The sequence below is a fragment of the Sycon ciliatum genome, chromosome 2 (genome assembly GCF_964019385.1).
Source record: "Sycon ciliatum chromosome 2, ocSycCili1.1, whole genome shotgun sequence".
Taxonomy (NCBI): domain Eukaryota; kingdom Metazoa; phylum Porifera; class Calcarea; order Leucosolenida; family Sycettidae; genus Sycon; species Sycon ciliatum.
The window spans coordinates 16,697,535-16,724,681 of record NC_088644.1 but is presented as its reverse complement, the minus strand read 5'-3'; the positions used below and the strand labels follow the sequence as shown (position 1 = coordinate 16,724,681).

Below are 27,147 nucleotides of genomic sequence, written 5' to 3'. Positions count from 1 at the left end.
CGGTCTTGCACAGTGCAGACCAATGTTCTTTGGCTTGCTGTTGGAGGTGAAATCTTCTGGATTTCGGCAATTGCAAATTCTTCTGCAGCTAATGCGGCGTACATAGCTGTAATTGAACGTAAATAGCAGCTTACAATTATGGAGCTGCGGATGAGAAGCGAGGGAGGGTCGAAAAATCAAGTTTTATAGCACAATACGATATTAGAGAATTCTGCTTATGTGAGAAATTAAGAAATTTGAACGCATTTCGCTTTTCAGATGTGCAGAGATAGGTTTTCAATGTTCTGAATTTACATGTACTTCAAAGGACCGATAACAATGCAGAAGCTTATTGCTGGGCGGCTTATGTACATTAATTTAAAATACTATCCGGCATACAACCTTGGTGGTTGGCTTTTAAAGAGCTAGGTGTTGTTGACTAGAAGAACAGACTATATTACCGATATGGCGTGTGTGATAGTATACACTGTCAAGTTGTTCCTGTCTCTAGCAGTATAAGTTAATGTAGCTGATGCACATATCTGGTTAGCTGTGATGGAGTTACTCAAGAGTACTTTAACTGCTAGGTTACGCTGTATGCTGGAGAACGGGCATGGTGCATGTGCAGTAGCCAACGGCTTGCAGTACAGCTGTACTTACACATGTACCAGCAAAGTCACAACTACTGCAGCAGCTGTGCCTTACCAACAATACCCACACAACACTAGGTGGAAGAGCTTCACGGCGCCTTCTCTCCCAGCACATCAGTAAGCAATAACTGAATTGATATAGATCTGTCATTATCCGCGCAAGCCGGATCGAGAACAACATGGTCGAGTGTTCTGGCTACATGAATGCTGGTGCTTCACTGCGCGCAGAGTTCACCTCGAGAATCATGGGCAGGTGGTGACTTGCTGGTGGTTGGAGTTGTGCCTGTTGACTGTCACTTTGTTCGTGCTCGTCAGCCGTTGGAGTAACAACCTTTTCTGCTCTCATGTTCACGCGTAGCTTACGCTCAGTGGAAGTATCGGCCTCCTCTTCTTCCTCGTCAATCAGAGAGATGTCTTCAGACTCTTGTACCCTGAGTACATCCTGCACGTCAATGTATTGGATATCCTGTGACGGTAATGGGAATATGAACATACGTCAGTGCTTGTCAGGCTTAATCCCCCTCCCCGTAAGTGAAGTGGTGCCCTGGTTGATGAAGACAAACAGACCACCGTAACTAATTATCAAAACAGTCCTTGGGACCATGGCATTGGCCTGCTAGAGTCTGCGAATGCAGAAGCAATGAAAGTTGTGTAGCTGGTCCTTTCTTGGGTGCATGTGCATGCCTTGACTGATATATTATTGGGAATGTGATGGGCTCTGTCCTGCTAAGTCGATACTAGTGTTGCCGTAGGTATGGCCGTTGAGAAGAACTTACGTCAGCTACTTGCGCTGCCTCTTCTAGCAGATTGTCCATGGTCTCCACAAGCTGGGTGAAGCTTGGCCTTTCCTCTGGTACGGTTTGCCAGCAATCCAACATGACCTGATAGCTGTAGGCACGGTCAGAGCAAGGCAGCAGTACCGCACAGTACCGCACACACCAGCAATGTTACACTCATTAGACACAATCAAAGAATTGCCTGGTGTTGCAATGTAATTGAATCGTGTGCATAAGTGCTGTACATTCAGTGTACCTAAGTTGCCTGCTGTGTACTCCGACAACTATCACCAAAGAGGCCATATCCATATTCGAGCAGGCACATTTGGAACTTATGCAACAATTACATCAGTTCGCCTGTGAAGATGTCATGCAGACCGCATTCATTGCATTGGTACAGTCGGTGTTCCTGCTTGACAACCCAGAGCAAATCCACAACCCAGCCAAGAACACAATCAAGATTTGCATTGAGTACATAGTGAGCGATCGGTATGGAAATATGACTGCCTGCTCCAATATGGAGCCATGTCTGCCGTGTCCGGACTTTTAAAATCAGGACCAGTGGGCCATGTGAAAATGATAGGGTGTAATATGAAACCTCCAAGTAGAGAAGATACCTAGCATCACAGCTGTTGTGTGAGGTTGAATACACTCATTTCGTCTTGGAACTGGATTATGCATGATGTGAAGCGCACTTACAGCTTATCCGAGCAACCCGTCGGTTTTGGCATGCGCGTACCGGACGTGAGTAATGTGAACAGGCTGGTGTAAGGTACGCCGGGGTATGGCATACATCCTGAGTAACACCCACACAACCGAACAGAGGCGAACAAACACAAGCAGAGCATTGGGATGTCTACTAAGAATAACCCATTGGTGCAAGTAAACCGTGATCAACATTGATGAGAAGCAGACTCAAATCAGGTACTGTGAGTCCAAGCCAACCAAACTCTACCAATACTCATTTGTAGCAACCGAACTCTACCAATACTCATTTGTAGCAACCGAACTCTACCAATACTCATTTGTAGCAGAACGGATCCCAACCGAACTCTACCAATACTCATTTGTAGCAGAACGGATCCCAACCGAACTCTACCAATACTCATTTGTAGCAGAACGGATCCCAACCGAACTCTACCAATACTCATTTGTAGCAGAACGAATCCCAACCGAACTCTACCAATACTCACAGGGATGAATTTACTGCCATGTTTTTGCATAGCAGTTTTTCCTATGCAAAATCTCAATTGTGGCGTAAGCTACAAAAAGCATGGATAGCCTGTACATGTATGTATCGCAGTTTTCTGCGTGTCACTGTGATTTTTGAGTAGCAGTAGATCGATTTTGCGTAGCAAACTGCGATGCGATACCGGATAAATTCATCCCTGACTCATTTGTAGCAGAACGGATCCCAACCGAACTCTACCAATACTCATTTGTAGCAGAACGGATCTGTGAATATATGTTGACACCTGTGCCTATGACAGTCTCCTAATAATTCATAGTGATAGCATAATCCTCCCCAGTCATGTGTAACACTATCCCTAGTCATGAGTCACGTGTAATGACACTGTCTTAGTGCTAGCTGATCCATCACTCCACAGAGCCTACAACTACAAGACTTAGTGTAGTTGATGTGCATGGTACATGTGTCATGGAGTGGACTGGGTGACTGCATTCTGCTCATGATGTCTCGCTGCGCTGCGTAGCATCCGGACTGCATGTCATAAGTATATCTATAGATACGCTGCGTGTATCGCACTGCGTATGTGTGTGTGTGTGTGTGTGTGTGTGTGTGTGTGTGTGTGTGTGTGTGTGTGTGTGTGTGTGTGTGCCATAGCTACTTTTTGGCGGGAACCTGGTTCCGTTGTGTGATTGCTTTCCAGGCTCCTGAAGTGAAGAGGAGAGTTGTTGTTCGGAGTTCTTAACAATAATCCATTCCTATAATTATGCTTGAGTACTTCTATGATCGTGTAACTCTTTGTATTGCAAGAGGGGACGTGGCGCGGTGTGTGTGGTGATCCGCAGGGCAATTTCGACCACAGGTCGCTCGTGAAATATTTCTTTTTTTCTGATAGGTAATGGGAGTTGGAATGAGGTACTTTGAACTAGATAAGGCTGACATTGCCTATTGCGCATCGAACATGGAGGAGCATTTGCAAGCACGCCAGACCCACAAGGTATGCTCTCTCCTGTTCATTGCACTGATTTACTGTGCAAGTAACTATGTAATACTGCTTTCGTTGCTGGTAGTGAGTTGAAGAAATATTACTCACCAAGTGTTACGACTTCCCACAGGACAACTCCAAAAGACCATCTACATACACAAGTCACACACGCGCGCACGCACACACACACACACACACACACACACACAAATCAAATGGAGGCAAAGGAGAGAAGCACATGGAAGAGGTTAGTCAGAAACATGTAGCTGCACGCTTTGCACTTCTCAGACTTCTATACATGTAGAACTTGTTGCAGTATATGCGGCAATATCAAATTCTAGCACACAACCTAGTCTAACATTCAGTTCTACGCTTTTGTACTTGTGGTCAATGGTGATAAGTAACTGATAACAGATGATGGAGAGCTGCTTACACATCGCTTTGGGACGTATAGATGCTGTCGAACAGGGACTCAATAGCATGCCATTTAACCGGCATTTTCCTCTGCGTGCGGCCATGGTAGACCATGTCTTCCGTCATTTGTCGTGAGTGCCCAAAGTCAGAGATCTTCAGCTTGAAGTCCTCGCAGACTAGAACGTTCCGTGCCGCCAGGTCTCGGTGAACGCACTGCATATCAAATAACAACACCCATGCATACAATAGCCAGGGTGTGAATAGAGGCCTGTGATGGAAACATTCTACAAGAATCGCCCATTGGGTTAATCTACGCATCTAGTAGCACACCAAGGGGCAAGCCGTTCCATAACAAGTCTTGAGAATTGGCCGAGTTGAAAATTCACCCAGCACTGCAGTTGCTGACACGATCCTATGGCAAACGCTCTCAGTTGGTCTGACCCTACCATGTATGCAGTCGACTTGTACCCGTATGCATTTCAGTATTAGCTGTATGCTAAGCTGAATGTTGTGCTTTAATAGCACCAGTACCAGCAGAAGAATGAGCAGCTAGCTGGCTGAAAGCTGTGTCACCTACCCGCTGGGACTCTAGAAACTCCATTCCCTTGGCAATCTGGCGTGCAAAGTTGAAAATATCACGAGGTCGCAGCATGTCTTCTGGCTGGATTTGCTGTGAGCGGCTCTGCATGCGCGCCATCATGATGGACGGGATATCCATGGCGGCCACCGGGCTAGTCGGTGATTTCTCCTTGCTGCTGGTGCATGTACTATCACCACTCAGCGAGGTGGTGAACTGCGTATTGATGGTGCGGGCACTCATATTATCATCCTGGGGACTCATCTCACACGGAGTGGACTGTACTACCATGCTGTCTTCGCTGGCTCGCCGCTGGATTGTGTCTGGTAGTGCCATGCTTGCTCGGTTTAGCTGGCTCAGCTGTGTGCGGATATTCCTGGACAAGCCACGGCGACGGCGTAGCAACTTGAGTAGGTTGCCTTGTTCGGCAAGCTCCATTAGGAGAATGTATCCATCTAGATAGAGGGTCAACAACAAAACACAAACCAGTGCGGAAATAGTCAGCAGTTGATCAAGATGGTAAGCCGGTCGCCATATGTGTTGCTTTCTGATACGTACTTGTGTGTACTTGTTCAAGTATGAAGCTTTCAACCTCATCTCAACATATACCGGTATGTTTGTTCACAGGACATGTACTATTGAATTCCCAGACACATGAACTATCAAAAAAATCAAACAGATAATGATTATATCTCTGACCAGCACACATGCACCGGCACTAGGAACGTGGTGTCACCGACTATGGTGACTGGACACAACACCTACCTGATGCACCAGCGCCGCGACTATTTGCTGTGCAGATTCCAAGAAGGCTGATGACATTCGGATGAGGCTGCTTTCCCAGCTGCTTCAGAATTTCAATCTCCTTCAGAATGTCCGCATTGGCATCAAGACCATCACCTGTACAATGCAGAGAACAGCGGTTGTTGGGAAGGGAAATATCAGCGGGTACATATGTATATTGCGACTTTTGCAGTATACTCATGTACATCTTTGGCCCGAGGCAGACCATGGATCAACGTGGCCATTTTATTGTCTTCAGGCTCAGCTATAATGTGACTGGTTACATACCGGCCATTCGAACAGTCACCAGCCATTACTGCTTGATATAAATCTACTGTTTGAAGAGGCCTGCTGATACCCCGACTCGTATTCCATTCTGTAATCTGAATAAAACCGGCCTAACTGACCAGCCTTATGTATACTTCATGCATAGTATACCTGCCATGCATACTCCAGGCATAGCATACCCGCCATGCATGCTCCATGCATAGTCACATGATACCCGCCATGCATGCTCCATGCATAGTCACATGATACCCGCCATGCATGCTCCATGCATAGTCACATGATACCCGCCATGCATGCTCCATGCATAGTCACATGATACCCGCCATGCATGCTCCATACCCGCCATGCTACTCAATGCATACTTCCGCCACGGCAGCTCTTCAACTCACTAGCAGGTACTTTGATAGCGACCTTGACCTGCTGTGGCTTGTCCGGGTCTTTACTGGTGTCCATCATGGTGCCGCTGAACACGATACCGTACGCACCGCGGCCAATCTCCTCGCCGCAGGTTATGTGCTCAATGGGCACGTCCCACTCTGGATCAGCTTTACACAAGCTCTGCACTGAGTGAAGACTAAGCATTGTGTGTGAGGGCGTCAGCATAGCTGGATGAGCAAGGGTGGCAGTGGATGCTTGAGGCGACAGCTTCATATGCATCATCAGGTCTTCGGGCTTTTCGTATCTCATACCGACTGGCGGCGGCAGTGTTCCTTTGATCAGTGTTTCCAATGTAGTCTGTCAAGTGGGCATGTGGCACAATGCACACACAATACACACAATGCAGACAGAAGAAACACACTAGCGTCAGTGTAACAGACTAATAGTTACACAGTGACACTTAGCAGTATGACACTGGGCAGTATGACACTGGGCAGTATGACACTGGGCAGTATGACACTGGGCAGTATGACACTGAGCAGTGCGACACTGATCGGCATGACACTGAGCAGTATTGCACAGAAGTTCTGCTGCTCCGTGCCTACAAGAACACAATCCTTAACAGCGTGTCCTCTACCTGCCACCTGAGCTACCTGTCGTAATATCAGGTCAACAGGCAAGGCATTCATTTAATGTAATACGGCATGTGTTTATGTCGCTTCTAACCTTTCTCACTTCCTTGTCTTGCTGGCGTATCTTGCGGCAGAAAATGAAGACAACAGCCAACAAGATGAAACTGACACTGGCTGTACTAGCTATGATTGCTAGGAGGTATGTCTGTGAGGAGTTTTTGGTACCACCAGCACCAAGCGAGCCTGGGTCTGTCATAAGAGCACATAGGCACAGGTGGCATACAGCACAGTACACAACATCATGACGTGATGGAAGCCTATAATAATTTGTAGTAGGCCAAGCATACTTTGGGAAATACCCAGTGTGACATCCCGGGCTCCCGGTCCAATCAGGTATACATGTACGTGTACTTAGTGTTGTACAATAAGCCCATATATTATGACAAAACGTTATAGTGAGGGTTGGTGGGGTCTTTCTGCTGCACTGGAAGAAATTACTGTACACGAGTATCATGCAACTCACAACTATAATGCTCTGAAGCCGAGGAGCCAAGCAGCACCATGTCCAAGAAAAGCAATTCTCTTACCTTGCATAAGAATGGTGACATCACGTATAACACGTCCAAGGTCACTGCTGGCTATACAAGTCACATTGATCGCTTCATTATGAGCAAGTTGACTGATGTTGATGGTAACGAGATGACGGCGAGAAAGGCCGCTTGTTGGCAACATACCAGCACTGGATTCAGCAGTCCATATCACTTTGGGTTGAGGACTGCCACTAGCTGTGCAGGCTAGAGTGACTTCCAGTGGTTCAATCTTCGACACGCGCAGTATCTTTCCTGGAACTAATTGGCCATTTTGCGTAATGTTGGCCATAGGAGCTGCAAAAAAAAACACGCAGAAGAAAATCAGCGGAGACAGCAGAAGGATGAATCGTCTAATCAGATATGAATACCAGATTCAGTGGTAACTCCCATGTCGGGCTGTCGGAACTGCGGCGTGCATTCAGAATTCACTGGTCTACGTGTACATGTGCAAGCTAGTTTAGTCAAAATATCCAAGTGCTAGAAAAACCAGCATTTCAACAAGGTGTGTACATGCAGTGTGTAAATAAGACCAGGGGCTATATGTGTAAAGTTGATTGAACTCGGATGGTGAGCCAATTAAATTATGGTGAAAACGGACGTTGATGTTTCGGTTTGTCACAATTTGTCTTCGCTTAGCTTTCCCTTTCTATGTTTATTACATAAACTTGAGCCTCCCAAGTTGGGTGGTCTGTTGCTTTGCGTCATCGAGTTGTAGTAAGGCCAGTATGTCCAATAATCTTACTTCGAAGTACTAGTTTCGTCATCATCCAGTAACTTTCGGCATTCTTTGTTGCCGTGGGGCGTAGCTCGTGCACTTCTTCGTTGTGCTTTCCTTCCCCTCTTGGACCTTTCCGAACATGAGCCTTCCAAGTTGGAAGGCTGTTGGTTTGTGCCTTGAAGAAGTGTTGGGGCTAGGTGTCAGGTCGCTATAGCCTATATGTATATGGTAGTCAATTTCCCAGCCTGCTAAGCCGGATGAATCGTGTGCAAGTGAAGTACCCCAGGACTACAACAGAGCCCACATTCACTGCACAGCGGCCAGTGTTTCTTGTGCATGCTACACTGCAGAGCTAACATTCACTGCACAGCGGCCAGCGTTACACCAGTCTTGTTCACTTCGGCCCGATTGTACCGTAGTAGACTGTGTTAGTGTGCAGGTAGTCTGCACTGTGCCGCTGAGTACTAGTGTGCAGCATACCTTTCAACTCAATACACCTGCTCTTGTTAAGCTCCAAGTCCGACCAGGTTGGTTCACAGCAAAATCTAACAGCATCCGCTAGATTGACATGGTCCAGTGCGAGGTTGGATGTTGCCAAGTTGCCATGCCGACTATCCCGCATGTCTGCACCAGGTTGAACTGGTGATCCATTCAGTGACCACTGTATGGATGGTATCATGTAGGCGTGATGGGGCTGAGAGCAGGATAGGTATCTGGAGCATGTGTTCATTTCGGTCGCATCAGGCTGATCCGATTGGCAGTGTGGCCTGATTACAATGCTAGGATCTCCCACTGCTTCATCTGGAATTCAAGCGCACGTAAAGCAAGACACATCGTCCTAGTTTTAAAACGGTCAGGCAGCACAGCAGCATGTTGTCATCAAAATAGCCTTGACACAGATCTGGGCAGTCGCAAGCATCATACCGAACTCAAGAGACTCAAATACAAAAAATCGTCACTATCGATGTCTACAACTAGAGTAGATGAGACATGGAGTATCCAGAGAATGATTGGGGTACTTTCCCGGTTCTGCAACATGAATGGTTTAAAGTCACATTATAGTTATACATGTACACATTCATGATGCCCAAAATGTATGGATTGGATTATTCAGACAAAACCGGGGTTGTCCAGAGACTGTTCTGAGCCCCTGACTAAATCATGTGCGGACAAGTGAGGTTGATCTCAACCGTCACTGATTTCTACGTGACTGTAAGGAATGAAGTCATGCAACCCACCCATAAAGGTACAGTACCCTCTTCATAACTCACATAATGTTAGTGGTTTGGAGTAGACATCAGACCCAAAGAAGTTGCTCGAGGTGATGTTTATTTCTACATCTATGGTGTCATTTAGCCGACTAGGAAAGTAGCCAAGAATCTGTACTTCACAGGCGATCAAGCCCTCGACCTGGCCGCCATGTAGCTTAGTACTGGCTTGAAGTTTGATGCCCAAATCTTCCAGCTGTGTGCTGTCGCTATCACTGTTCTCCAGGTATTGGAATCTGCGGCCATTAGCCTCTGCTGTACACGGTGTCCAGTGAATGGGCTTGTACTCCTCGCCATTGACTGACACCTGCAGCATCAGTAAAGGAGCAGGGGCTCCACGAACAATGACTTCGGTAATGCTGTTCCATCCAGTGCTGACGGCAATCAGACCCGTGCTGCTACTTTCAGATGCGTCTTCAGCGCTAGGCTTCTCTGCATTGCAAACAGCACACGGTACAATCATGTACAGCTAGCCTCCTCGACTCTAAACACAAAATCTACTTGTATCGAAATAGGGCCATGTGTCACCACGGGACCTCAACATGCTTTTTTCACCAAGCGCAGTAGTCTATATACTAACAGGCACGTGTGTCCACAGCACTGCGGCAAACCAGCACTGCAGCAAACCAGCACCGGGTCTGATTTTGCAATGTGCATTGACACAAGCCCAAGAAAACCCACTCCGTGCATTTATCATGCAAAGAACACAAAGACCTCCATCAGCGTTGCTATACCGCAGTATACCGCAGTATACCGCAGTAGTACAGTGTAGTAAGAATTCTAATGATTCTAATGATTCCAATCATCAAGTCTAATGAATAGAATTACACTGGCAGTGAGAAAGAGTGCCTCGATCATCAAGGTACTACCGAATCAGGTCCAGCTGTCCATACTGCCACAGGTGCATAGCTGCCCCCCCCCCTCTTGGGGGGGGGGGGGGGACGCCACATAACGTTATGTGTAGGATGGATGGTGCGTGTCATTCATAGCCATTATGTGCATGCTTAACCTAGGTCGAAATTTTGTTTGGGGGGGGGGGGGGTGCCCCATGCGGGCTACGCGCCTGCTGCCAGGATGCAATCCCATGCAGCCACATGGGTCACGATTATTCATGCCAGCCACACATCTCTTTCTGGAAGACAGCGTTTGAACTGCAGCACCAACTTGTCTGCTCAGTTCGAACCCTTCTTACAAGCATACTTGTATATTAAAACATGTATGCCTGTTAGAATGCCACAGAACACAGAACTACTGTCATTGGTACTGCAATTACAGAAATGACAGCAACTGGACGAGAGGCATACCTCCTTCTTGCAGATTTATCATACGTGTTTGCGTTTCTCCATCAACGGACGAGATGTTGCAAGAGTATTCACCAAGCACGGTGTGATCTAGTGTACGTCTTAGGCTCATGAGAATAGACGAGTTTTGAGGACCATGTCTCAACTTCCAATCTTTGACAAGATTGGCTCCATCAAGACGGCTCCATGTGAGACTTTGAGGTGCTGGACTCCAATCAGTGGCACGACAGCGGAATTTCAGCTGTTTTGCCAGAACTGGCGTGTCGGCAAGCACATACACATTATAGTGGTGGGGATGTCCTGCTCTCTCCTCCATAACAGACGCATTCGACTTGCCGGAAATGCTCAGCTTCACAGATCCGACAACCACTAAAGCAACACACACGCACACACATGCATATGCACACACATAAACACACACACACACACACACACACACACACGCACGCACGCACGCACGCACACATGCACACACACATACACATATACTGCCAATATAAATTTATAATGTGATATTATGATTAGTAGTATCACAACAGCATCTTTGGTCTATGTATCTGCACGGTCTGCATGTCTCCGTGGATGGCTTTTTGGAAGGCAGGGAAACAGAACCGCAAGAGCGATGCACTTGTAGAATCACTGCACGTGCATCATACTGGAGCAATTATGGAACCCCTCGTGAATAGTGCCCTTTCGACTAGCTGTACAAGAAATACTTAAAATAGTAACAGCATGCGGACCAGCAAGAGCACGTGCAGTCATTTCCAACACCTGTGTAGAAAGTCACTAGAGCCTATGGCGGCACACATTGCTCAGGAACAAGGCCCCGGCAGACGTGGCATCTTGCCATGATACAGGCTAGGGTGCTTTGCTGCCGCAGTGGTTCCAACGGGTTCTTTCTCTCTAGCTCTGTATGTCGCTTGCCTTGATTATGCTGAAAGATTGACAAAGCCCGCGGAGTGTGAGCAATCCTAGGACTGTACAACCCGACTGCACCTTAGCCCCCATGAGAGAGAGAGAGACTGTCAATGTCCATTGAGCAATTATAATTATGAACAAAAGCTACTCGAATGTGTCTCCAACTGCCTCCACTTGCTGCCTATCCCTTGTTTTCTATATTTTCACCCTGACCATGCCTTCTCCGGAAGATGATGCCTTTGAGTAACCCGTGGCGGGAGGCAGCACATTTCCTGTGTTCCTCCATCCCGGGGTCTGCGGGCCGGTGCTCCACCCATTCCAAAGGTGACATTCTCTGAAATGAGCTGCACTGAGGTTCGGCCGATTTTGCAAAGAGTTCAACTTGAATAGTAAGAATTTATCAACCGAGACTGTATGGTAGCATTTGAACCACCACCGACTAGCTTTAGTCCAGACACTGCCCCTAGGTGTCTGCCAGGCTCACTCTTGTGAGCTGCAGCTCAGCGGCGAATGTTTCTTACTTTCTGTCTGCGCAATTGCCCTGAGAAATGCTGTCATGAAGAAAGCTCTCATACAGTCTCACTTGTGACCATCATAACAATATTATACTACCCGTACATTACCCTAAATCTTTAGAATACAATATCATAGATTTAATTTTTGGTAGGAATCACAGAACAATCTCTCCGGTGAGAAGGTGATATTGCCTCTTGTTTGAGCAAATGGAAATAGAATACTACAACAGAAACAGCAGTACAAGAACACAAGCAAGAACAAGAACAAGAACAGAAACAGCAACAGCAGCAGCAGGAGGAGGAGCAGCAGGAACAGTATGTATGTGGGTGCATCACTTTGTGTGTGTATGTTTGTTTGTGTGTGTGTGTGTGCGTGCGCACGCATGCGCATATGCGTGGGTATGGGTGCGGGAGGGGGTATATTCTTCAGAGCTTTCAAAGCAATGGCCGCTTGCAGGTTGGAGCCCAGTGCAGTCAGTGGTCTCAGGCCGCTGGACCTGGTGTAAGTGGATGTGTTACGACGGATACAAACACTAACATTAATTTTAAGCAAGTCTTCCCTATGCCCTTTTCCAATACAGTTTTATAGTAAACTAACCTTTGACGTTGATACGAAATTGAGTCCGTGCTGATCTGGCCAGTGAAGTCCCATGGCACTCCCAAAGACCATCATTGGCTCCGTCAATATTTTCAATCACCCAAGTACGTGAATAATGCGATGTTCCGTTTAGTATTTTCCTGTCACCATATTCATCATTATCTTCAATCTCCAGTTGATTACCACCAATTTGTTTTAATTGTCGCGTGAGCCTCTGAAAATCTCCGCATAGCAAGGTGCAGGTGACTTCAAGAGTCTCACCCCAGTTGACATTGTACACTTTCTGTGGATAGCCATTATCTGTGTCAAACCGTGGTGGAAAACAAGCCCCTGCACATATAAACAGCACCCACGAGCATGCACGTGCACACACACACACACACACACACACACACACACACACACACCTGACCTTTGACCTTTGACGCCCATCGCCGGAGGCGATGATAGCAATGCTACGGCAGAAGCCATAGCAACTTGTGCTGGGATTACACCATTCAACAGCTTGCAAGGCTGAAGAATTGACCGTCACTATTCAGCCTGGTCTACACCATACAGCTATTTGGAGTGACATTTTATGGCCAGTGAATCCCTATTTTTGGTCTTTTCATTTTTTTCCCCGCACACACATCACACACACACACACACACACACACACACACACACACACACACACACACACACACGCGCACACACGCACACACACGCATGCACAAACACACACACACTTGTCACAATTTGTCTGTACTTGCCCCAGTGCCAGGAACTGGTCACGTAGTCCCCATGGAAGAGGGGAGAGATTCAAACTGGGGAACCTTGAAAACATGACTCGACTGGTTATGAACGGCCAGGCAGCCTGGAATCCCTAGACTCTAGGTGGACTTAGAAATGATCCCACTTATGGGTTCACCACACCACAGTCAGTGCATGTGTAGCCCATAACCATTCCAGGGTACAAATACAAACACCCCCCCCCCCCCCCCACACACACACATGAACACACATACTCCTCCCCTTCCCCCCCCCCCCACACACACACGTACACACGCACACACATACACACACACACATGAACACACATACTCCTCCCCTTCCCACACACACACACACACACACACACACACACGTACACACGCACACACATACACACACGCACACATCTACACCCACGCATACATACGAGGGGTCACCAGGTTGCACACTCTGGCCTATGCACTTTTGATGACGCCTGCGTCTGGAATCAGCTGCACCAATGTGCACCTTTCGACATCCATTCAAATAAAGCGGGGAGGGGGAGGGAGGGGGGGGGGGGGACACACTGCAGATAATTTAGAGCCTAAATCTCACACAGCAATAATGGATACTGGTGGTTGCAGGGTGATGGAATATGGGTAAGACCATTAGACGACATCATAATATTCATAAACTGCAACTCGATGCAGCAAAGCAGCATACCCCACCCAAGTTGAGTGGTATCAGCGATACATACAAAGGGGAGCTGCTGTGCAAAATCAAATGGTACAAAACTGAACATCAATATCGTACGGTACACCGTTTGAATAAGACCAATGATGGCCAAGTAGGCTACAAGCGGGACAAGTAGTTGGATATACAGGAACAACTGACTTACTAGTGACATCCAGAATGGCAGTGTCCTGGAATACCCCGGCATCAGTCTCCATTGCACAAGTGTAGTTGCCAGCATGTACGTGGTCACGCACATCAAACAGGGTCAGTACGGTCATAATGCCTTTGGCACCTTTGACGCGGAAGACAACCGTGTCGCACAAGCCATACACATCGATTCTAGAAGAGAGGCTCTGCTTCACGCGCTTCCCATTATGCAACCAGGTGACGTTGACCTTGCTTGCATCCGGTTGTGGTGCGGCATCTCGTAAGCAGCAGCTGAGGAGTTTATAGCTACCTGCCATGGCTACTGGGCCAGGGATTTCAGCCTCGACATATGGTGTTCGGGAGATGGCGTTCTCTGCAAGGGGGAAAGCAGCAGAGTATTCTAGTTTTCACAAACCATCCCTGCACACAAGATCATGGTATACTTTAAGGGAGTTCAAGCCATAGGCATAGGCTGTGGCCGTTTGGCCGGATCCGAATCCAACCTGATCCAGGTCCCAGATCCATTCAGTATAGACCCAGTCAGATGCTCAGATCTGAGCACCAACAAATTGTGGAAAGCTATTTCGAAGTCAGAGGGATACCAATAACCTATGCTAACTATCCACACACAACTGGAACCTGTCTGGTTGGTCCGACCATGGCTGGACCAATATGTTGGCCCCGAAAGTGTGTCAACTGCGGACTGAGTAAGTCATGTGTTCCTACGTATCACACACAAAGTACGCAAACCAGTATAGCATGACCGGGCCAAACAAAAAACAAAACAAAAATCTTCCACCAGCCAGGCTGCTGGAAAACTTCAAAGATGTAAAGTGATAGGATAGGGCCTGAACTAGACTCTGAGTTCGTGGGAGGCCAGGCACAGCCGCTGTGCTTAGCACCATCTTCTGAACTAGAGTTCGTGGGAGGCCAGGCACAGCCGCTGTGCTTAGCACCATCTTCTGAACTAGAGTTCGTGGGAGGCCAGGCACAGCCGCTGTGCTTAGCACCATCTTCTGAACTAGAGTTCGTGGGAGGCCAGGCACAGCTGTGCTTAGCACCATCTTCTGAACTAGAGTTCGTGGGAGGCCAGGCACAGCCGCTGTGCTTAGCACCATCTTCTGAACTAGCATCCACACTGCCACATCAATGCATGCCTGGTTGATTTCTTTCAACAAGATCACCACCTGGCGAGACTCAACCATAGTCCAATGCTATACTCCAAATCTTAGCCACTGGGGTTACCATGGTTACATCAGGGAGGGGTTTAACCTGAAGGGTAAGATTCAAAATCTCCATCCTTAGTATACATGTATGCTTAGGCGAGACCAAAATAAAATCGAGATTCCCGGGCAGGACCCATGTGAAATTGGTGCGGGCGGGCGAATTTTTATTTTATTATTTTTTCCAATGTATGTATGCATGCCATGCTGAACTTTTTTTTACAGTATTTTCCGGTAAGTTTTATTCAATTTTTTTTACAGAAAACAGGTACGCGGTTTACCCGTTCGATTATTTTTCTGTATTTCGGCCAACAATTGCCCTGATCTGTACATCGGGGAGTCGTACAAGCCCGGGTTTGTGTGACTCCACGTCACAGATCTACTCACATGATCAGTACTGTACATGTATGAACTGCTAAAAAATAAAAAAATGGCTTTGGCTCGATTTTGGTGCGGGAGGGCCCGGGAATCTCTATATTTTTTTGGTCTCGCCTTAACAACAAAAATACACACAAACCTGTGTATACTTGGAAAACAAGAGATGCTGCTGCTGCTCCTCCTCTGCATGTTGTTATGCGTATACCCCTACTGTCACTGATCATGTGTACAGTCAACTTTGCGGCGTATAACGACATTCGGCCGGGCATCAGATAGTGTCGTTATTCGCAAAGTGTCGTTATACCCGAAGTCTCATTGTATGCATACAGGTAGAATGGACTTTGCTCTGGGCATGGAAATTTTGTCGTTATTCGCGAATTGTCGTTATATCCGCAGTCGTTATTAGCGAAGTTGACTGTATGTTGAAACTTGGCCGAAAAGCTATCCCCGCCGCTTTGGCCTTTATGTAGTCTTTTTTTACCGTACGAATTGCACGGCCATAATGACTTTTGCCGTAAACTTTGAAAAAACGTGCGGGCTTTCGTGATTATTCAGGGCACTCGTGGGGAAGTCCCCACCAAGTACTATCAGTTATTGACACATGACATTGTGCTACCAGTGCTAGTGGCTATTCGGAGCACACATGTATATTTTTGTTTTCTTGATGGTTACCATGGTTACCGGAGACATCATGCACGTCTAGTAGGATGTCAGTAGCTACAAAAAAAGTTTAGTTTTTGTCACTTACGTAAGATGCGTGATGTGGCATAGATGACAGAGGCAAAAGGGTTGAGAGCCGTGGCGATTATGTCTATTCCCATCGGATTGCTGAGCCGGCTGTCTGAGAAGTAGCAGAGAACCGATACTTTGCAGGCGTTTGGTCCGGTCATTTGCTCGTGCGGCTCCATAGAGGCTTGAAGTGTAATGCCAATGTCTTTGAGTTCGATGCTCTTTCTGCGTCCTGTTCCATTGCCAGTACTTGTGCATGGCTCCCAATTGATATTGTATGGTTTACCGTTGATACTCACTTGAATGGCAACTGAAGGTGCCGGAGAACCTCGCACAATGACCTCATCGACATCATTCCACCCGGTGGTTATAGGGATGTGTTCATGGAGAGTCTTCTCACGAATTTCTTCAAATCTTGGTTTCTCTACAAAGAAGATAATTCAGAAAATGCCCAGAAAATGCAAAGTCTTTCCAAACAGCTCCCCTCTTGAGTCCCAAAAAGGAAAAGGATAGCTTTAACAACATCAAAGCAGTGTGCATCATGCATCAACATTGCACTGCTGACTTAGAATTGATCTACAGTCGCCAAATGTCACCTGTACACGTTTTTTGGTAGTTGTGACGGAAACTGATTTCCTATCATGTCATGCGGTTAATTTGACCCGAATTGTGCGGAAACCCATGAGATGTCTGAAAAGCAACCTGCAAGACATTGCTATAGTCCACTAAGATGCGGATGGTTTGTAGGTATGTATGTTCTATGCCAGAGCCTGAAGATACCACCTGCAGTCTACTGATGGATGCTGGCACATGCTGTATCAACAAGTGCAGGAATGATATAACGTACATCATATTGGTACGCGCACGTACAAGAATCTGCGATCAATAAGCCTTATGCACGTATCCCGTAGAATCCCGCACTTGAAACCCGGTAGTCGCGGTCGGGTGTGGAATCTGCAGGACCATGTTGCACTCGTTGCTATTCCCACTACGAAACGTGCCCTGAGTGCATTCAACACGAAAAAATTTCTCGGGCGAAGATCTAGCTAATCATTAGCTCTATCCAAAGTGATGAAGCTGGAAAGGCGATTGTCTGCCATTGACTACTGGTCTTAAAATTGGTCAAATGCGCATGCGTAGCACACAATGAACACCCAAACGCGCATATACCTGTCTGATGAGTGTGTTTTGAAATACGAAACTCGGAGTCACGAGAAGGATTTTTGGTCTCTGTTGTTCTGCCCTGTATCTATGGGATTCCGTACATCTATACAACGTGCATGCAGTCTATGCTTCAACCACCCTGCACCAAATCATGGAAATTCTGAAAAGGGTGGAAGGTACAAATCCCAGGCGTAAGACAGGCAGATCTTTGATGGCTGGGATGCATACATACCTCCTGTATGTAGGCTGATCATACGAGTCACCACTCGGCCATCAATGGATGACCCAGTACAAGCGTATTCACTGAGATCCGCAGATTCCAGCATACGATTTAGATACATCGAAACAACATCAGTTTTCTGATGCCGCCGGAGCTTCCAGTCTCCAGGCAGAGTCCTGGTACCAGCTTGGGTCCAAATGAGACGTTGGGGTGCTGGATTCCAATTAACAGCTTCACATCGGATTCTCAAGTGCCTTGCCAGAACGGGCGTGTCGGTAAGCACATACGCGTCATAGTGGTTAGGGTGTCCTGCTCTCTCCACAACAGCTGTACTAGCTTTGCCAGAAATGTTTACAGCCAGAGATCCAACAGCAACTAGATTAACACATGCGCATACACACACACGCGCGCGCGCACCCACACACCCACACCTTGACCTTGCCCATTACGTAGCAATGATAGCGCATTGTTATTTCTCCACATACACACACACCCGCACACACACACACCCGCACACACACACACACACACACACACACACACACACACGCACACACCCGCACACACACACACACACACACACACACACACACACACACACACACACACACACACACACACACACACACACACACACACACACACACACACACACACACACACACACACACACACACACACACACACACACACACACACACACACACACACACACACACACACACACACACACACACACACACACACACACACACACACACACACACACACACACACACACACACACACACACACACACACACACACACACACACACACACACACACACACACACACACACACACACACACACACACACACACACACACACACACACACACACACACACACACACACACACACACACACACACACACACACACACACACACACACACACACACACACACACACACACACACACACACACACACACACACACACACACACACACACACACACACACACACACACACACACACACACACACACACACACACACACACACACACACACACACACACACACACACACACACACACACACACACACACACACACACACACACACACACACACACACACACACACACACACACACACACACACACACACACACACACACACACACACACACACACACACACACACACACACACACACACACACACACACACACACACACACACACACACACACACACACACACACACACACACACACACACACACACACACACACACACACACACACACACACACACACACACACACACACACACACACACACACACACACACACACACACACACACACACACACACACACACACACACACACACACACACACACACACACACACACACACACACACACACACACACACACACACACACACACACACACACACACACACACACACACACACACACACACACACACACACACACACACACACACACACACACACACACACACACACACACACACACACACACACACACACACACACACACACACACACACACACACACACACACACACACACACACACACACACACACACACACACACACACACACACACACACACACACACACACACACACACACACACACACACACACACACACACACACACACACACACACACACACACACACACACACACACACACACACACACACACACACACACACACACACACACACACACACACACACACACACACACACACACACACACACACACACACACACACACACACACACACACACACACACACACACACACACACACACACACACACACACACACACACACACACACATACACAATACATCTGATGGCTGGCATGAGCTCTCGATGGTGATGTTCTTATCCAGGATAGCAGAGTCGCAAAAGCGATGCAAACAACCCACTGGCACTACGCAATGATGTAACTACATGACTATGCAATGATGTAACTACATGACTATGCAACTGCGTAACTGCTTTTCAATCTACAGTATTCCAATGAGTGATATCACGTATTGTTGCATAGTATCAGTGGAATGGCAAGTGCCCTAGATACGCAGCAGCATACACCGATACCAATACAAGTTGGTCTGGTGATGACCTGACCAACCGGACCGGTTTCGGCGGGCCTGCTACGTGTACTCACAAAAAGACGTGCTAACTTGCGAGAGGCTCTCTAGCCGGCCCTAGTAACCACTCACCGGCAATCTCCAGGTGACTGGATGCCTCTAATGTTTCATTTCCAGTTGACATCATACAAGTGTAGTTGCCAGCATCGTTGTGTTGTAAATCGACAAAGCGCAAAGTTGCCATGATGCCCGCTGTACCTTCGAGATCGAAAACAGGTGAAGTGCAAGAGTCAACTATGTTGATCAGCTGCCGAGTAATGGTTGAGTTGATGCGCCGTCCATTATGCGTCCACGTGACATTCACACTGCCTGCATTGAGTTTTGGAAAGCCACGCAAGCAGCATTTCAGCGTAACGGAGCTTCTTGCCCTGCCCATGGTGTGGCGATATTCTGCCTCCACATATTGCCCAGGTTGTGACGTAAGGCCTTGTGCATTTCCTGCAGAGACATAAGAGACAGAGGTCATCAGTCAGAGGTGCATAAGGGCTTGATGCTACATCACACACCACAATGGAAAGTGGCAACACGTCCATTTGTTGTTAAATCTACTTATACACATGGCGAATGTCGAGGAGTATACACACAACATGTATGAAGAAGCATAACAGAAAAATGGAAAAAAAGAAAAAGGAAATCATCGTCTCCGTTCTGAGGGAACTCACGATGGCCGCTAACACCCTCCAACACCTGGTAACACCCGCTAACACCCTCCAACACCTGGTAACACCCGCTAACACCCGGTATCACCCGGTAACACCCACTTACACCCGGTAACACCCACTGACACCCGCTAACACCCGCAAATACCCGGTAAACGCAGCGGCAGATGCAGCGTCTAACGGTGGGGGTGAGGGGACAAGTCTCACAACCACTGGTACAAGTGCCGGAAACCCCATTAGCCGCATCCATGTACCAAATTTCCCCGAATATAAGTCGCACCTTTTTGTGCTAAACCTCCAGGGCAAGGAAGGGGGTGCAACTTACAATCGAGTGTGCGGACTTGCTACTTTTGTAAATAGATTGAAACAATAGAGCCCTAACCTTAAAATGGGTGTGCAACTTATGATCGGGGAAATACGGTTTCCCTTGTGCTTGGGCAGAAGTTCCCAGGTGACATAAGAGAAGCTTGGTGTGAATGAAGGAATGGTCTAAACAAATTTCCGTGTGGCGATAAGCACTGCTTTTAGTGGCTCTGCGCTATGTCAGACTGAATGTGCACAGAGTATCCATTGTGCGTGCAAATTTGGTGGCACATTATACTCTATGTAACGTCGAAACTTACCATAAGTGAGATATCGCCTGCTCAGTTCCCCCAAGGTGAAAGTAATCAACCTCCCCCCCCCCCCCCCTCCCTTCCCCGCAGGCCCGCTTACCTCCATACATCAACTGAAAGTCCTGCCTACAGATACCCAGAACTGTGCATATGGTTGCAGGGCATGCATAGGTGAATTCTGACTACAGAACACCTTCCGGCCTGCGTGCACACACACACACACACCACACACACGCACACGCACACACACACATATGCACCGGGCGCGTGCGCCGGTGGCCTTCAAGGGGGGGGGGCTCCTCGGGGCGGGGGGCCTCCAGCGGGAAAATTTTCAAAAAATGAAGGCAAATCCTGCATTTTGAGCGAAAAAGGAGGGGGGGGGGGTTCCGGGCACCCAGGAACCCATACGGGGCACGCGCCTGTGCACACACACATGCATGTACTGAGTTATACCGGTACTTCTTGCGAAAGGCTTTGAATCAAATCCATACCAGGCACTTCAAGCTAGCTACTGGGCGCCGGGCATCATAGAAATAATATGTTTAAAGTATAGGTATAGTTGTGCCATAACTGTCCCATTGATCCAGGCCACTGTATCCAGATACCAGGATACACAGTCTGAAGAAGCCTCTTTTCTACAGTTACAAGCACACATACCTCAGACCAGTCTATTTTGAGTGGTGCTAGGGCATTGGATTACTCTATGAAATACAAGCTGTGTTGCCTGTTGATCTGGCATTTTAGCCCAGGGCGGTGAGGGCCTTTCCTCAGGTGGTGACCTGGCCAGGAACTTTCATAGGTACTAGGTATAATACTAAAGCTTCTTTTAAAAACCTCTCCAACTCCACTGCAGCCTATCCAAAAGTACGTTTTTTATTACTCAAACCACCACACTATTGGCTACACTGGCTAGATAGTTGCTGACTCATGCCTTGGTCATGGTCCTCAAGAAGATCACAGCATGAACACTACCACTGCACTGCCAAGCTACCCCGCGGCGTGGCTGGAACAGCTGTAGCTGTGTGGCAGTGCCACCACCACAGCATGGCTTTGCCGGTCAGACTCTGCTGTACATGTACATCTTGGGAGGTAATTAATTGCTGGTGCTTGAACTGATTTGCTGAGCACATTGATTACATTATTCGCATTCTACACCAAAACAGGTCAAGGAAATGCCGGCCAAGTGTGGAGTGAACAGCACGACACTGCACGATATTATTAACACACCACTTGCAATGCGATTAGAGATTAAACTGTTCTATAAAGTATACCTCCTAGACAAACAGGGCCCCCAAACTCCATCTGCCCAGGCAAATATCTTAGTTTTATCCCAAGAAACACGCCACATGCTTGAATATCGTCTGTAGTTCGCATCACAGCCTACTGGAGCAGGATCTGAATTCCAGGTATTCTCACACTACACAGGACAGCTCTGAAAACAGGATCTGCATGCCTGGTAAGTTATGGATCATTTCCACAATTCCCACCATGACCCCAGAACCAAGACTAGACTCAGCATTAGACTTGGGCGCCTACTTGAAGTAGCGTACACTATGATCGCCATAGATCAAATCTGCAGGAGCTTAGGGGCTATCCGGCATTATCAATAATTTTCACGAAGCGAAAAAGTTTAGTTAGGACCCTCCCCCACCCACCCACCCACCCCCCTGAACGAAAAATAGATTGACTTGACAGCAAGAATGCCTTGATGTCTCACATATCAATATTTTTCAAAACAAAACTCCCCTTGACCCACCCACCCATATACGAAACTTTTTTTCTCTTCGTGTAAAAGATCGATAATTATGGACGGCCCCTTAGCTTGCGCAGCCATCTGAGCCACTCAGTAACCCGCATCAGTGTAGCAGACATTGCCTTCTTCTCATAATAATAATTTAATACTCTCTACACTACTACCCTACCAGGCTGTTAACATGTCCGAATCCAAACTCACACTGCCCACTACTGTGTAAAGTCACATAATGATGGCTACACAAGTGCACAGTCGCTGTTCATAAGTGCCCCGCCACTCTGGGAAAACACTGTACATGATTGGAATGGTAGAAAGCGTGTGAAAGTACATTCTTATCAGTTCCAGAGTACAGTGGTCCCTCTATAATCCGGCACCATTTGTGCCACGAAAATCTGCTGGATTAGGGAGGGTGCTGGATTAACAAATCTGATTTACTGCTGCAATGTGCATGAAGAGGACATTTTGGCTACTGAAAATTGTGCTGGTTTATCGAGGGTGCTGGATTATAAAGTGCCGGATTAGAGAGGGACGACTGTATACATACTGTTGTAGGAATTCCTGATTGAACCGGATCAGCTGTGGCGGAATCAAAGCTAGTAGCTCGCGAAGTGTGCATATCTAGTGAGAGCTCTAGAGATCAGCCTGATCAAGGGATAACTAACTAACAGTTACTTGAGAAAGTCAGCTGTGCTATATGTAGTGGAAGGACAGGGTAGTCACAGACCGTGAAACGATAGGACAGCCTATCTCATCCATGATCATGAGATAACATAGGCGACAGTCATCAGCCAGCACTACCAGTGTGCCTATCCTGATATCCTTGACTTCAAGGCCAGTTGTTTACTAGCGCTTCCCAGAATAGACAGGTCACTCCCAGTACCTCCTCATAACTCTATTGTTGCCTTGTCTGGGTTTCCACAACTGCAGATTTTCTTAGGAAACACCAGGCTACCCAGCAAAGTGTGCAACACTTCAAAGTAGATGGCACATTTGATTGTGTCCGCATTTCCAGTTCTTACCCGGCTACTTCCAGTTAACAATTGTCCCCATAACATTATTCCTGATGATGGTTATTTCAAGACCGAAACGTTGAAATAGAATATTTTTCTGGTGAAAAGCAGTGATTTGAGTGTGAGCCAGTGTTGCTCACAACCAATTTTTTAACATTATAGTATTATAATGCCTTCATGGCCGAAACAGCTTGCTGTCTACAGCATTGGGTATCACGCTCCTCGGCTTTCGCCTTGTTGAGCACTCTCAGTAGGCTGCTCTAGTGCTGCTGCAACGCGCAATGCCCGCTACTTTTTGTAGTTTGAGCACTCTGGCGCTAGAGCGACGAGCTATCTTAATGTCTGTGGTGCCTCCTTTGCACCATGGCTGGTAGTATTATAATTATTATTACAGTTTCCTACATGCAGACATTTCGCATCTTCACCCCTATCAGTCCTCAACTACCAATCTAGTCTAAGTCATCCAGAAAAACATCTCCAGAGGCCACAATTGTAGTCTCCAAGACTTTCATGAGCAGCTGCTTCGGTATGTGAGTCCGTAAAATCCGGCCTGTGCGCCCCATCTCTTCCACATGATCCGCCCCTCCCTGACTTCTTGTCAGGGACGTGATTGATTGTATCCTCGTATAACTCTGTCGCAGTCTGTGATGCCGTACTGCACCGCAGACGCGTGCTCGACCCCGTTGGAAATGTACGCAACAGTGCCCACCCTCCTGACCAGGGATCGCACAAACCCTGCGTTTTGTCGGGTCTGTTCGACTCCTGGCTCTTGACCTTTGGTCGGTGTACGAGCTGCACGAACAGTTTTCGTAGGGTGAGTACTTTTCATGTAGCACTGAATGCGGCAAGTAGGACTCGCCCATCCGCCCCTCCCCACCTGAAGCGTCGAGGAGGAGGTAGGGGCGCTCTGGCGGGATTTTACGGTATGTGTGTGTGTGTGTCCGCATAGCCAGAATATGGCAGCGCGTCCAAGGTCCAAGGTCCAAGGTGTGTGTGTGTGTGTGTGTGTGTGTGTGTGTGTGTGTGTGTGTGTACGTGTGTGTGTGTTTGTGTGTCCACATGGACCATGATTGCTAATTCTAGGTCAGATACTGGAACCTAGTCAGATACTGTATACACCGAAATATTCGTCTGGAATTTAATTTCGTCTTTTTCGTCCAAGGAGCTTTTGGACTAAATTCAATGCCGGACTAATGTCGATTTGTCCAGCTTTTCAATACACTCTTATGATCTATGGACGAAATTTACAACCGGACGAACTCCCTTTCTTTGGAGTTGGACGAAATTATTGACCGACGAAATGTTCTGCCTGTACAGTACAGCATGTTGTTCTGCGGGGAGGGGGGGCTTGGTTTGAAGAAACAAGCTGAGAACATGTCTTCATGTACCCTCGTTTTTCTCTCTCTCTCTCTCTCTCTCTCTCTCTCTCAGCTAAAGCTCGGGGAACTACTGAGTATAATTAGACCTTACTTAGTGCTATCAAAGTCGGTGTGGTGTACAAAACTGATCAAGTTCGTACTTGTACCACAATCAACACAGGTAGATGTACATGTCCATGATTGTGTAATATTATTGTTTTCCCAGAGGTACAGTGTGAACAGGTCGATGACACACCATGTAGCAACATGACATACATGCAATATTCAAACTATTGTAACTTGGTATTTGTTGAGCGTTTTTACAGGGAAAGGACAATGGTGGACGACATCACGTCACTCACTAGCAGCCACTCTGGACATTCATACACCCTTCTATGGACCACCTGAGCAAGCATGGCTAGTCGAGTGCACCACAACATTCACACTTGGCCATGGTCTCCCGGCACATGTGCCTCAGGACTATTTACTTTACTGTGCCTTCATTGGCCATTATGCACACTGCAGCTGCTAGCTTTTGCCATCACACAAAGCAGGAAGAAGATAGATTGCAGCATCCAGGCCACTAGCACTACACATCTGAGGAAGCTGTGCCGGGATGCTCTTGTATTCTTTTTCGCCCTCTATTCAGTCCGACTCGCCATATTCTCTGCACTGACATGGAGACATGACAAGCCTTTCTGGGCTTTGCCTTTGAGAATTCGGCAAAGTAATGAAACACACACAGTACAGTGTACATGCTGTGTTACGTGCCAACTGTACTGTAGACCTAGCGGGTAAAGTAGGATTCCGAAATTTCTTCTTCCCATTATTCGGCGTCCACTATTCAGCCACACCACTCGGAATTCCAGAGTGTACTTGCAAGTACAAGCCAGTGTGACAAATCCAACTAGATCTTATGTTTCCAAGCGTAACTGCAGCAAGTCCGGTGCAATGTACCGCTTTTGCGCTGTCGCACATCTCAAAATTAGTAACAGTTACTATTGCCATGTATTCCACCTTACCTGTAACGCTCAGTGATATCAGAACAGCCGTCGCCGCCGCAGTCACTGCCCACATGTAACACGCACTCTGCCTACGGCCAAACCACGCCATTGTCATGTGCTGCTCCGCATTCAGTGCTCGCACGCTTAGATACACGTACTCGTAGGCTACTATAGTACTAGTATCGTGACGACCCACAAACCCTCAGCGGGCAACGCTAAGCACACGACTACACCAGATACTTCCGACAGATGAAAAGCAGGAAATGCTGAAAACGAGGGTTTGTCCTTCTTCCTCACAACCGTCTGTGAGACTGATTGGAGGAGCGAATCCAGCACGGACTCGCGGACAACCCCTTACTTTCCTATCTGCATGCTGTTTTTGACTTGCATTGGAAAAGAACGGAGTTCGAACTAAAAAATATTCTTTTTCGTGGTCCCTGTGGACGTTAGTCGTTACTGCACTGCCGCCGTGTGCCGGTGCTGGTGGACACAACGCGACGAGTCTGTGCAAACTCGAGTGTCGCACCTCCTCGGCCCCAGACCCTTCGCCTTCAATCCAGCCTGGACCCGAGTCCCGTGTTCAGAGCCCGCGGCTGTGATCAGTGCCCGCATAAACCGTGTCGTTCCAGTGCGCACTGCACTGGCACACTCAGCCAGTGCAGTCTCAGCGCAATGATGATCAC

General features: G+C 47.5%; 1 protein-coding gene across 1 annotated transcript; it reads right to left on the bottom strand.

Annotated features, from left to right (window-relative positions):
• Positions 1-40: 40 nt before the first annotated feature.
• LOC135808957 (uncharacterized) lies at positions 41-26,941 on the bottom strand. The gene is made up of 19 exons (XM_065322208.1): positions 26,483-26,941; positions 20,139-20,504; positions 17,897-18,259; positions 16,520-16,924; positions 14,187-14,543; positions 12,557-12,886; positions 10,529-10,894; positions 9,228-9,656; positions 8,437-8,757; positions 7,236-7,532; positions 6,743-6,897; positions 6,028-6,373; positions 5,333-5,467; positions 4,568-5,022; positions 4,010-4,203; positions 3,685-3,725; positions 2,105-2,201; positions 1,406-1,517; positions 41-1,095 (listed from the first exon to the last, which is right to left on the bottom strand). Exons 1-19 carry the CDS (start codon positions 26,577-26,579, stop codon positions 826-828), a joined length of 5,136 nt encoding a protein of 1,711 aa, XP_065178280.1. The 5' UTR covers positions 26,580-26,941; the 3' UTR covers positions 41-825.
• Positions 26,942-27,147: the final 206 nt, after the last annotated feature.